This window comes from Gossypium raimondii, chromosome 9, assembly GCF_025698545.1.
Source record: "Gossypium raimondii isolate GPD5lz chromosome 9, ASM2569854v1, whole genome shotgun sequence".
NCBI lineage: Eukaryota > Viridiplantae > Streptophyta > Magnoliopsida > Malvales > Malvaceae > Gossypium > Gossypium raimondii.
The window spans coordinates 13024056-13037296 of NC_068573.1; the positions used below are offsets into that span (position 1 = coordinate 13024056).

A 13241-nucleotide genomic window follows, 5' to 3' on the forward strand; every position below is an offset into this window, starting at 1 on the left:
GCAAATCTCACGCCATTTTTTCTCTTGGGCTCGCCAACCTCCGACGCAGTAAGCTAACGAACCGACTGTGCAACCTTCCCAAAACATACCAAGCGGCCGCCTTTGCATACGTTGAAAAGCTTACTTCTTAAGGGACATGGACGGAAGCATCAGCCCCATAGTGCGGAGAAACGATGAATACTCGTTGAGAAGGCCAAGTACGGATTCTAAGCCTCATGAACCCTTTTGGGGATTTTCGACAACCTTTGGCTAAATGGGTTTAGTGGCTCATGGTTGTGGTAGAAAAGACAATAAATAAAATAAAAATGGAGATTTTATTGAAAGAAAATATGAGAAGAACAAAAGCCTAGACTTTTGGGGAGAGAATGTTTACAGAAAATGATCCCCCTCCTTTGAGTTACTTCACCCCATATTTATAGTGCTAGGGGAGATAGTCTAATCCTACTTAAATTCCTAAAAGATAAATATATTTAATTGAAGATAAATAAATATAAATAAAATAAAATTCTAAAAATAATCCTTAATAATTATCTCAATATTAATTATCCTAATATAATTAAAATAGACTTTAATAGAATAAAATCTCTTCTTTTTGCATTTCAACCCTTGTGTCCTCCATGCTTGCACTTTTGGCACCAACTTTTCCTTGTATCGCACATTGGCCCAGTTTATCTCTAAATTTAGGCTTTTGGCCCTTAATTTTACTTTTTCCTCAAATTTAGTCCCTATGAGATAAAAGATCATAAATAGCTCAAATTAGCAGGATCATACTCAGAATAAATACATAATTAATACATAAAAATATGTTATTCTAAACTGTTATCAAATTCCCCCTACTTAGCCCATGCTTGCCCTCAAGTATGGTTCCTATCTACTGTGAAAGTTAGATTTGGCCATAAAAGAAATACCACTCTAAAGTTTTATAAAAATCAGTCAAAAATGCATATGAAAAATAAAGAAAACCCTAAGCTTGCTTTAAGTAAAACAGAAAAAGTTTTTCAATTAATACACACAAAAATTAGAATCGACTTGAATTATTTAATGAAAATTAGGTAAATTACCTAACCTACCAAGACACCCTATTTGTTTCTTCCTTTAGTCCCTAAATTATATTTTTTTTCTTTTTTATTATTATTATGCTTTAGGAATATACTGAACCTTTTGACGCGAAGAGAGATGACAGCCAAGCACCCCACCGGTTACATTTCACCAAAGAGACTCTAACTTATTACAATTTTTTCTTAAGAACACATCAAACCTTTTGACGCGAAGAGAGATGACAGCCAAGCACCCCACCCCGGCTACTCAGCCCAACATGTTCTTAAAAATTAATTCTGGCTAGCGAAGTTTTACCTAACACGCCACACAACCTTTTGATGCGAAATAAGATGACAACCCAAGCACCCTACCCTGGTTACTTAGTCAGTCACGTTTTTAAGCTGCACTCATAACCACGGAAACATTAAACGACATTTTAATAATAACTTTTTTTTATGAGGACTTTAGAGAAAAAAAATAATTAAGTGTCAAAAATAAGTTTCAGTAATTACCTTAATAGTCATCAACATATTTTAGCATGCAAACATATTAAGTGTCTGCTTTGTATTAAACTTGATCAATTTTACGAAAAGCAAGATGAAGTTAACTCTATGAATCACAATTATTTTTAGCCTAATAAGAATAAAACACTGGAGATGACATCAATTATGAAAATTCGTAATTTTCTCAGAAAACAAGAATCATGCTTGTAGGTCAAACAGTAGGCAATTTTTGGTAAAAATTTTGGGCATGAAAAGAGGCAGAAGGTTCTAAAAAAAACAAATATGGACAAAATGGAGCCTCAAGCAGCAACACCAGCCAAAAATAATCACAGCAACAACCAAAATCACAGCAGAAAATGATAGTAATAACGAAGAGTACCTCCCCCCTACTTAAAGTACATTGTCCTCAATGTGGACGAAAAGAAACAAATAGGTAGAAAAGTTTAGAAAGACTCCCCGTGTTGTTACTGTCGATCGCATATGATGGCAATGAGCTCGGTCAGTTGCTGGCCAAAGGTTTCAAATTGGGCCTCAATGCGCTCTAAGCGTTGCTCAACGGTTTTCTTCATATTTTCGCTCTGTTTTATCTAAGCAAAAGAAGAGAAATTTATTAATATCCAAATAAGTAATAAATAATAAAATAAAATAAAGTAAAGAAAGAAAAAAATAAAAAATTGGGTTGCCTCCCAACAAGCGCTTGTTTAACGTCGTTAGCTCGACGCCGTTATTGGTTCTATGGTGGTTCCAAATAGATTTTCTCAACCGTGTGGGCTTGAAAATTCTCATAAAACGGCTTCAACCTTTGGCCATTAACTACGAACCGCTTTCCAGATTCTTCACTCTCTATTTCAATCGCTCCATGTGTGAACACTTCAGTAACAATAAAAGGTCCTTGCCATTGTGATCGAAGCTTACCTAGGAATAAATTTAACACGAAGTTATAAAGTAAAACCTTTTGCCCTACCGAAAAATGTGAGCATTCTCGTAGGCATCATTGCGAATTTCTTCTAACTCTTGAATGTCTAATTTTCTTGCCTTTCTTACGGGTTCTAACTCTATGTTACATTGTCGAACGGCCCAATAGGCTTTATGCTCCAATTCGACTGGAAGGTGGCAAGCTTTGCCAAAAACAAGTCGATACGGAGTCATACCAATCGGTCTCTTATACGCAGTCCGATAGGCCCAAAGTGCGTCATTTAGCCGAAGGCTCCAATCCTTTCGGTTAGGATGAACTGTTTTCTCCAAAATAGTCTTGATTTCCCTGTTCGAAACCTCAACTTGATCGTTCGTTTGGGGATGGTAAGCCGTAGCTATACGATGGTGGACTCCGTATTTTGCCAACAGTGCCTCCATGACCTTATTGCAAAAATGGGTGCCACGATCACTGATTAGGGCTCGAGGTGTGCCAAACCTGGAAAAAATAGTTTATTTTAAAAACTCCATAGCAGTTTTGGCATTATCATTGTGGCTTTGCTTCTATCCACTTAGAAACATAGTCTACTGCAAGAATTATATATACAGTGCCAAATGAAGAAATAAATGGGCCCATGAAATCGATGCCCTATACATCAAAGATTTCACATAATCGAGGAAAGGGCCATTTGATTTCGTTTAGTGATGTTACCTGTATGTTGACACCTATCGCAAGACTTACAGAAGTTATATGCGTCTCAAAAAATTATGGGCCAATATAGCCCACATTCTAACACCTTATGAGCAGTCCGCTTAGGGCCAAAGTGACCTCAGCAAGCTTCAGCATGACAAAAATTAAGGATAGAAGTTACCTCGGTTTCTGGAACACATTTTCGTATTATCTGGTCCGAACAGTGTTTCCACAAGTATGGGTCATCCCAAATGTAATATCAAGCGTCGCGTCTAAGCTTGTCCCTCACGGAACGTGCTAACTCAGTGGGTAACGATCTTGTGGCTAGAAAGTTTACTATATTTGCATACCATGGGAGACGTGCCTTGATCGAGAATAGGCTCTCATCAGGGAATTCTTCCTTAATAGGGATGTCGTTAAAAGGTACTTTCATTCTGCTTAAGTGGTCAACCACTAAATTCTCGCATCCTCTTTTGTCTCGAATCTCGATGTCAAATTCTTGGAGCAGCAAAATCCACCTAATGAGCCTCGGTTTTGCTTCCTTCTTCGCGATCAAGTACATGAGGGCTGCATGATCAGAAAAAATAATTACTTTAGATCCCAATAAATAAGGTCAAAATTTATCTAAAGCAAATACAACTGCTAAGAGTTCTTTTTCCGTAGTGGTGTAGTTGCTCTGCACAGTATCTAGGGTTTTCGAGGCATAACATATGACATGTGGTTCTTTGTCTATCTTTTGCCCCAACACGGCTCCTACACTGCGCTCGCTAGCATCGCACATGATTTCAAATGGGTATTTCCAATCTGGCGGTTGCACTATAGGAACGGAGACTAATTTTTGCTTGAGTGTATCAAATGCCTCCTTACATTTTGGGCCAAACTCAAATTTCTTATCCTTCTGCAACAACTCACACAGTGGTTCAGATACCTTTGAGAAGTTCTTTATGAAGCGCCTGTAGAACCCTGCATGGTCAAGGAAAGAACGAATTTCCCTCATAGTGGAGGGATAAGACAAATAATTTATAATATCATTTTGGCCTTATCGACCTCAATTCCTTTAGATGAAACAACATGACCCAGAATTAAACCATTGTCTACCATAAAATGACACTTTTCATAATTCAAGACAAGATTAAATTCTATGCACCTCCTTAAAATTATCGTTAAGTTTTTAAGGCATTCATCAAAACAATTCACATATATAGTAAAATCATCCATGAAAATTTCGATAATTTTTTCCACATATTCAGAAAATATACACATCATGCATCTCTAGAAGGTGTCCGGGTCATTACAAAGACCGAATGACATCCTTCTGTACGCAAATGTAACGAATGTGCATGTAAAAGTGGTCTTTTCCTGGTCCTCCAGTGCGACTGGAATTTGAAAGAAACCTGAGTATCCATCAAGACAACAAAAGTGAGTTTTTCTGGCTAATCTTTCAAGCATTTGATCTATAAAAGGAAGAGGGAAATGATCTTTTCTAGTGTATGAATTCAACTTCTTGTAATCAATACAGACGCGCCACCTATTTTGTACTCGGGTAGGTACCAAGTCACCTTCAGCATTTTTCTTTACTGTCACGCCCGTTTTCTTAGGCACAACTTGAACCGGACTTACCCACTTACTATCAGAAATATGGTAAATTACACCAGCATCCAGAAGCTTGATTATTTCCTTTTTTACTACCTCCATCATATTTAGATTTAGCCGCCTTTGCACCTCTCACCTCGGTTTCGTATCTTCCTCCAAGTAGATCCTGTGTGTGCACGTCAAAAGGCTTATCCCTTTTAAGTCTACAATGGTCCAGCCAATCGCCTCCTTATGACTTTTTAGTATATGAACCAAACTTTTTTTTTGGAGAGTTTATTGGAGATTATGACTGGTAAGGTATTACTCTGCCCCAAAAATGCATATTTCAGATGCCCAGGAAGCAGTTTCAACTCCAACTCTGGTGCTTGCATAACAGAAGGTAACAGTTTAATATTTGGAGATAATAACTCATTAACAAATTCAAATTCATCAAGTTCAGAATTATCTCCATAAATTGACTCAAAATTCTCTTCCACCAAAGAGTCAATTATGTCGATACGATTTACGCTCAATATTTCTCTTGGATGGCTAATGGCGTCGTAGACATTAAACTTTACGATCTCCCCATCAAAATCCATCGTGAGAGTTCCACTTCAAACGTCGATTTTAGCACTAGCTGTACTAAGGAACGGTCGACCCAGTAGGAGATCTGAAGATCTAGGAGTGCTATTCTCCTCCATTCTGATCACATAAAAATCTACAGGAAAAATAAGCTCGTTAAATTTTACTAAAACATCCTCAAGGACTCCTTCTAGATGCACAACAGACCTGTCCGCCAATTGAATGATGACACATGTTTTTGTCAAAAAACCCGCGTTAAGTGATTCATAAATAGAATACGGCATTACATTTATAGAAGCCCCTAGATCACACATAGCCTTCTTAATTCCCAGATGACTTATTTTGCATTGTATTGCAAACATGCCCCTATCCTTGCATTTTGCCGGTATTTTCCGCTGTAACACTGCAGATACATTCTCACCAACTTTCACCTTTTCATTACTTGTTAATTTTCGCTTGTTGGTGCAAAGCTCTTTAAGAAATTTAACATACCGCGGTATTTGCTTGATGGCGTCCAACAGCGGAATGTTGATCTTGACATTCGTAAATGTTTCAAAGATTTCCTTGTCCTCTTTACCTCTTCGATACTGGTTAAATCGTTCTGGAAATAGAGGTTGAATTTTAGGCAATAGAGGCTTTGGTCAGACCTGTTCATCTTTCTCAATTTTTTCCTGGGTGATTTCTTTGCCAAGACTCCTATCAGGAATTGGTTCCAGCACCTTTCTGCTTCGCAACGTCACTACATTCGTATTTTGTCTAGGGTTTGGTTCTGTTTGTGACGGCAGCTTCCCTTGAGAGGTTAATTTCTTGATCGATGTGGTTAACTCTCTAATGGACGCCTCGATTTTTTGTTGAAAATCCTTCGTCTCTTTTTAGAAATTAAGAGTTTGTTGTTCGATTTGCTATTGAAAATCAAGAACATTAGCTGCTAACTTATTGACCATGGTTTCTAAAAAATTACTTGAACCTTGCGGCTGTTGTGGAAACTGATTTTGGTATGGCTGGTTATTTCGTGAATTGGCCCCATAACTTAAGTTAGGATGGTCCTTCCACTTTGGGTTGTAGGTATTAGCGTAGGGGTCATATCACCTTTGTGGCGGCCCAGGAAAACTTCCTATAGTATCCAGATGGGCCATTGTATCATCATACAAACTGGGACATGCGTCAGTTGCATGATCAGGTGTAGCACATATTTCGCATAACTAGGCTGTCTTCGCTTTTTCTACAATAAAAGAGTTCATCATATTAGTAAGTTTATCAACTTTATCCTCTAAGGTTGAATTACTTAGTTGGTGAGCCCTTCTAGGGGGTTCAGTATTGGCTCAGAACTGCTGAGAATTTGCAGCCATCGTGGAGATCAAGTCTCTCGCTTGTTGGGGAGTCATGTTGACTCCTCCACTAGCAGTGTCTACCATATTCATCTCTATGGGCTTCAAACCTTCGTAAAAATATTGGAGGAATGATTGCTCTGTTATATCATATTGTAGGTAGCTTGCACATAACTTCTTAAACCGCTTCCAATAATTGTAAAGGGACTCAGCTTCTTTTTTCCTTATTCCAACGATCACTCTTCTTAGCTCAGCTGCTCGAGACGCTAAAAAAAAACCTGTCCAGAAACAAACGAGATAGATCAGCCCAAGTTGTAATAGATCAGAGGGTAAATTAAATAACCATTCCTTAGCGAAATTTGCTAGGGAGAAAGGGAAAGCACACAATTTAATCTGATCTTCAGTTACCCATTGAGGTTTCATGCTAGGACAAACCATATGAAACTCTTTCAGATGATTGTAGGGATTTTCATTTTGCAACCCACAAAAAGTTGGCAGTAAATGGATTAAACCTGACTTCAACTCAAAATTAGTATCCACAGTAGGATACGCGATGCATAATGGCGGTTGTTCTGTTGGAGCTTCGGCCAGTTGCCGAATCATTTGAGCCATTGGTTGGTGTGCTAGATTTGGGTTTTCGTTAACCCTAGCGTTAAGCACTTCTTCTGGTGAGTCGACTTCTACTTTTTCGCTTTCAAGTGTTCGAGTAAGGTTTTCATTAACCCTAGACTCAGCTTCGTCGTCGACTTCAATTTCTGGCGGTGGGTTACTTTGAGTTCCAACCATTGCTGACTGCTTTTTCTGTAACTTTGTCTCCTTGCGATTGGCTCTAGCAGTCTTCTCAATTTCTGAATCGAACGAAAGAGTACCCGGAGCAGATCTGGTCATAAGAAACAAAAAAATAAGATTAGTATATTACCAATCCCCGGCAACGGTGCCAAAATTTAATGCGGTCATTGAAAGCACAAAAAATATCCTATTCGTAATAAATAATGAAAAATAATAATAAAAGGGAAGTAGGGTTAAATCCTCAAGGACTAGATTTGCACAATATCTTGTTCTGTGAAATCCTAGGCAGAATCTTGCCTAAGAAAACTTGCGTTCCTGAAAAAAATAAAAAAATAGAAGAATTAAAGGTTTGGATCTGGAAACGAAAAATAAAATAAAAACAGAATTAAGAATATTGAATCAAAAATTCGAGAAAAATAGAGTTGATAGAAAGAAAATTCTTATGGGAGATTCCAGCCTCTAGTTGTCTCATTTCGCCTTGGGTTCAATCCTCGACTTTTAGATGATCCTTCACAAACCAAATAAGCCAGTTATAGTGGAAGAGGATGCCTCAACCACCAGCTCCAAGGATTTAGACTTACGATTTGGTGGAACCTGACTCTAGCCAACAATAGCTTCTATGGGATCATCTTATGCTAGATCAACGCTTCTCAATGGCGAATCCCACGCTATTTTGTCTCTTGGGCTCGCCAACCTCTGACGCAGTAAGCTAACGAACCGACTGTGCAAACTTCCCAAAACATACCAAGCGGCCACCTTTGCATACGTTGAAAAGCTTACTTCTTAAGGGACATGGACGAAAGCGTCAACCCCGTAGTGCGGAGAAACGATGAATACTCGTTGAGAAGTCTAAGTACAGATTCTAAGCCTCATGAACCCTTTTGGAGATTTTCGACAACCTTTGGCTAGATGGGTTTAGTGGCTCATGGTTGTGGTAGAAAAGAAAATAAATAAAATAAAAATAGAGATTTTATTGAAAGGAAATATGAGAAGAACAAAAGCTTAGACTTTTGGGGAGAGAGTGTTTACAGAAAAGGATCCCCCTCTTTTGAGTTACTTCATCCCCTATTTATAGTGCTAGGGGAGATATTCTAATCCTATTTAAATTCCTAAAAGATAAATACATTTAATTGAAGATAAATAAAGATAAATAAAATAAAATCTTAAAAATAATTCTTAATAATTATCTTAATATTAATTATCCTAATATAATTAAAATAGAGTTTAATAGAATAAAATATCTTCTTTTTGCATTTCAACCCTTGTGTCCTCCATACTTGCACTTTTGGCACCAACTTTTTCTTGTGTCGCACATTGGCCCATTTTATTTCTAAATTCAGGCTTTTGGCCATTAATTTTGCTTTTGCCTCAAATTTAGTCCCTATGAGATAAAAGATCATAAATAGTTTAAATTAACTGGATCATACTCAAAATAAATACATGATTAAGACATAAAAATACATTATTCTAGAGTGTTATCAAATCCCTTACAAGAGATGGAACCATTAGTATGATGCCTGCCGAAATAATATTGTAGCATGTAAAAGGTAATGGCGAAGTGAAGAGAACGCTAAGAGAATCAGCCATCAATCTATGGAAATGGGAAGTTAAAGTTACTATCGTATGAGAAGTATTAGTCAAAACCCGTTCACTACTGTAAGAAAAAGAGTAACAAAGGACAGTGAGAGAAAGTAGAAAGACATGTTGTAAAACCAAGATAAAATTTTTGACATTTTGGGGGTGTGCTTTGGGATTTCAATATTATATTACTAGTTTGTCTTTCACATTCCTTGCCAAAAACAGTGAAAAACTCATGAAAGTGTAGGACTTTTCAGGTCACCTTCTTCAATCTAAGAAACTTTGTTTTTTGGCTTTAATTTGCTTTGCCCCCCACCTTACCACCCCTTTACCTGTTCATGGATCCCAAAGGCTCCAAGCAGCCACCAGCTGAAGTATCCAACTTCTTGAGCTTGCCACCACAACCCCAACAACAGCCTCATCAAAGCATGGGAGAGAACAAAGCAGGTGAAAGCAAGGGTTTCCGGATTGTTGCAAGTAAAGAAGAAGGGAAGAAACAACAGTTGGCTCCAAAGAGAAGTTCTAACAAAGACAGGCACACTAAAGTTGAAGGGAGAGGTAGAAGAATAAGGATGCCTGCTTTATGTGCAGCTAGAATCTTTCAGTTGACCAGAGAATTGGGACACAAATCTGATGGGGAAACCATACAGTGGCTGTTACAACAAGCTGAACCATCAATAATAGCCGCCACGGGGAGCGGAACCATACCAGCTTCAGCTTTGGCAGCAGCTGGAGGCTCAGTTTCTCATCAGGGGGCCTCTCTGTCAGCTGGATTGCACCAAAAGATGGAAGATTTAGAGGGGTCCAGTATAGGGTCTGGAAGCAGTAGGACCAGTTGGGCAACGGTTGGTGCCAACAATTTGGGGAGACCCCATCATGTAGCAACAGGGTTATGGCCCTCAGTCAGTGGTTATGGGTTTCAGACATCATCTGGTCCATCTACAACCAATTTAGGCACTGAAAGTTCTATTTATCTGCAAAAAATCGGGATTCCTGGTTTTGATTTGCCAGCTACTAATATTGGTCAGATGAGCTTCACCTCAATCTTAGGTGCGGCTAACCAGCAACTCCCTGGTTTGGAACTTGGGTTGTCTCAAGATGGTCATATTGGGGTTCTAAATCATCAAGCCTTAAGCCAAATTTATCAACAAATGGGGCAGGCTAGGGTGCTCCAGCAACAGCAGAATCAGCAAAATCCCCCTGCTAAGGATGATTCCCAAGGATCAGGCCACTAAAGTTATAAACTTTGGGTACATACTAGCATTCCTAAGAGAGGATGACTTTCTTTCTTGTAATGGTTTCAGTATTGTATAATTGAAAAAAAAGAAAAAGAAAAAGAAGAAAAAAAGAGTGAGAAAAATGTATACTTAGCCTCTCAGAATTCTACAGGGACAGAATGGACTTTAGTTTTGCCCCCTTCTCTCTGCACTGCATCACCCAAGTTTCCATTACACAGGTGCTTTTCTTGTTTCTTGCATCTATTGAGCTTGCATCCTCAAACCTCTTCAGAGAATTATTAATCTTCTCTTTCTTTTTTTCTTTTCTGGTGTGGAATGTGCAGGTGGAGCTTTGCACAGCCTAGTAGCTTGGTTTTGGGCTTAACTTGTTTCTTGATTCAAAGGTTTGTTGATTGTGTTGTAAGGAAGATTTAATTACTTCTTCTTCTTCTTCTTCTTCTCTAGGTCTGGACGGAGTGGCAATGGATTTGTTTGTGAAAAATTAAACATAGAAATTTACAGTCATACATGTCCATTTCATCTTGGATCAACTAAGAATTACTCCAAAAGAATATATTGTTTGCACACAAATGGCCAATTGTTGAATACCTCTGCCTAACACTCATAGTTTCTCCTTTCCTTTTCCCTCATCTTATCTTGTTTGGAAAACTCTGATATAAAAACCCTATATATTTTCTCACTTTATTATTCCTAAATTTTCATCACTAGGATTAATTTTCTTTTTATGGAATTTGTATCCACCGCTGCATGAATATAAGGCTACTTTAGCTAGTTCATTAACTGCTTATCCTTTTTCTCTGTTTGATCTTGAGCAAGGCCATTAGCAGTTTTAGAATTTTGTTTTAAAATCTTGTTATTTCATCACAATCAAGTGTTCGATTAGTAGCAAAGTTCCAATTAGGTTTGTGTTCACTGCTATGGTGGTTTTAATATTCTTCCCATTACCATTTTCCTAGCAATGAAGATTTATTATGAATATTCTAATACTATAACAATTATTTATGCTTCATTGTGAAATTAATGGACTCAAGCACAAAAGTTATGTTGACAAATCTGATATATGTATATATATTTTCCATAAAATACTTTCTGAAAGTTTTATGGAACAAATATCCACTAAAATAGTGCTAAGAAATCAATATCTATGAGATAAAATCAATGTGGTCCTTGCAGTTTTGGACTTGGGGTGTTGAAATCGACAGTTCAGGTTGACTTTGTCATCCACCATTTCTGTATTTGGCACTGAAGTTTTTAACCTCATATTCTGTTTTTTAGTACAGTATCTGCCTGTTGTTTTTGCTGTACTGCATTCATTGTTGCTGTTACTCCTAGTAGCAGCCTTTCAAGTTGACTATTTAGTTGCAAGTATTATTTTGCTCACCCTCCTTGTTTTAGACTACAAGGATCCAAAAGGCCCTTTTATTCATACAGCATCTCATCCTCTTTTAATTGTTTCACTTAATGTTTCTTTAAGGTGTCAGATTCAGTTAACAAAAAACAGGATGTGTTGGTGGGGATGCTAATTTGAGTAGAACTGTGTTCCAAATGACTGGAAATGGATTATTTGCTTATACTCAAAACAACACTTAAATTCGGGTTGGTGTTAATTCACCATTTACACATCTGTTTCAGCATGTTCAGGCTTAGATTTCGTTGTTCCACAGCATAAAGCATGGTTTTCAGTCCTTGTAAGTTTCATTGTAGCCATCACTGTCAATCAGTTGTGTAAATCCTCAGTGACATTAGTTAAATCTTTGCAAAATCCATGTTTATGTTAGTCCTAACATGGTAAGTACTTGTTAGAGAAACTTATAAGCTCAGCTCTTACATTTTAATATTCTCTGATGTTTTAGAGTCTTAAAAATATACTCACAAGTTAAATTTACAATTGATACAATACAAACAATTACAATTAAATCAAACATTACAAAATACTATCCAAACTAATACACTCTAATGTTCTAATTTTCTCTTGGATCAGCTTTTATATTAACCAATTTGGATTCTACCATGTTATGATTTTTATTATTATTAGTGTAATATAAGAAAAAAACTTATTTAATACATGTGTTAAAATAGTTAGACACAAATTTAAATTTAAAATTTAAAATTAATAAAAGTTCGTGACATTTTCAAAATAAGTAAAAAGTTATTTTCTCTTAACCAAAAATAAACTGTTATGTGACTACCTTAAAATTATCAATTATAATTAGTTTATAACTTATTTTGGACTAAAACATATAAAAATAATAATAATCTTACAAGAATATTGTTAATTTCTTACGAGAAGACTTCTCGTTGACTTGATTCACTCAAAGAAAATATGGGCATTAAATAAAATAAACACAAGGTGAAAGATGAATGAATATTAAGAACATAAAAGGGAAGGTTGCATACCTCGTTTCTGGAAGCATCAAAAGAAAGAAAGTGCAGTGAATAGTGTCACGGGTGTTGGGTATCAATCAAGATTACTTATTATGGACATACCATGCACCATTCCATCCATAAAACCCATCACAACAATAACAACGTGAACTCAAAATAAATGCATGCTCTCTTCTCATTCCCAATGGCTATGCATGTATTTACTGTCAAAATTCCAACATGCTTCGCCATAAAGCTTCCTTTTTTTTTACCAGAGTTAAGTTGGAGAATGATTGGGTCTAGCTATGCTTCTCAATGAAGTTTTGCCTTTCTCATTTCTTATCTCTCCAGTTTTTGGTTTCTTTAATAATTGCAATCAATTACTTTTGTTAAGTGCTGGTTTTGTTTTTTGTTTATAGGTAACTTTGGTTGAAGTTATAGAAATGTCTGTTTGTTCAAGTGACAATAATTTTGATGTTAAGGTTTGGTTTGATTCTTGTAGATAGAGAAGATAATGCTATGAGAATTTTACTTTTTTGTTTAACTAGAGTTTTATTTGGCTTGATTTTAATTTTAATTGGGTCTAATATGACGATGAGATAGCAGTGAGCGTTTGGTCGAATCGAGTGAAAAAACTTTCGAGTTG

The 13241-nt window shown here is 36.9% G+C and overlaps 1 protein-coding gene across 1 annotated transcript; it reads left to right on the forward strand.

Moving 5' to 3' along the window:
• Window positions 1–9015: 9015 nt before the first annotated feature.
• Window positions 9016–10801, forward strand: LOC105798469 (transcription factor TCP20). Its single transcript, XM_012628537.2, has 2 exons — window positions 9016–10449; window positions 10555–10801. Exon 1 carries the CDS (start codon window positions 9332–9334, stop codon window positions 10226–10228), a length of 897 nt encoding a protein of 298 aa, XP_012483991.1. The 5' UTR covers window positions 9016–9331; the 3' UTR covers window positions 10229–10449; window positions 10555–10801.
• Window positions 10802–13241: the final 2440 nt, after the last annotated feature.

What these genes read in the sequence shown, in the direction of transcription:
- LOC105798469 (XM_012628537.2), top strand. Translation starts at nt 9,332, where the DNA reads ATGGATCCCAAAGGCTCCAAGCAGCCACCAGCTGAAGTATCCAACTTC.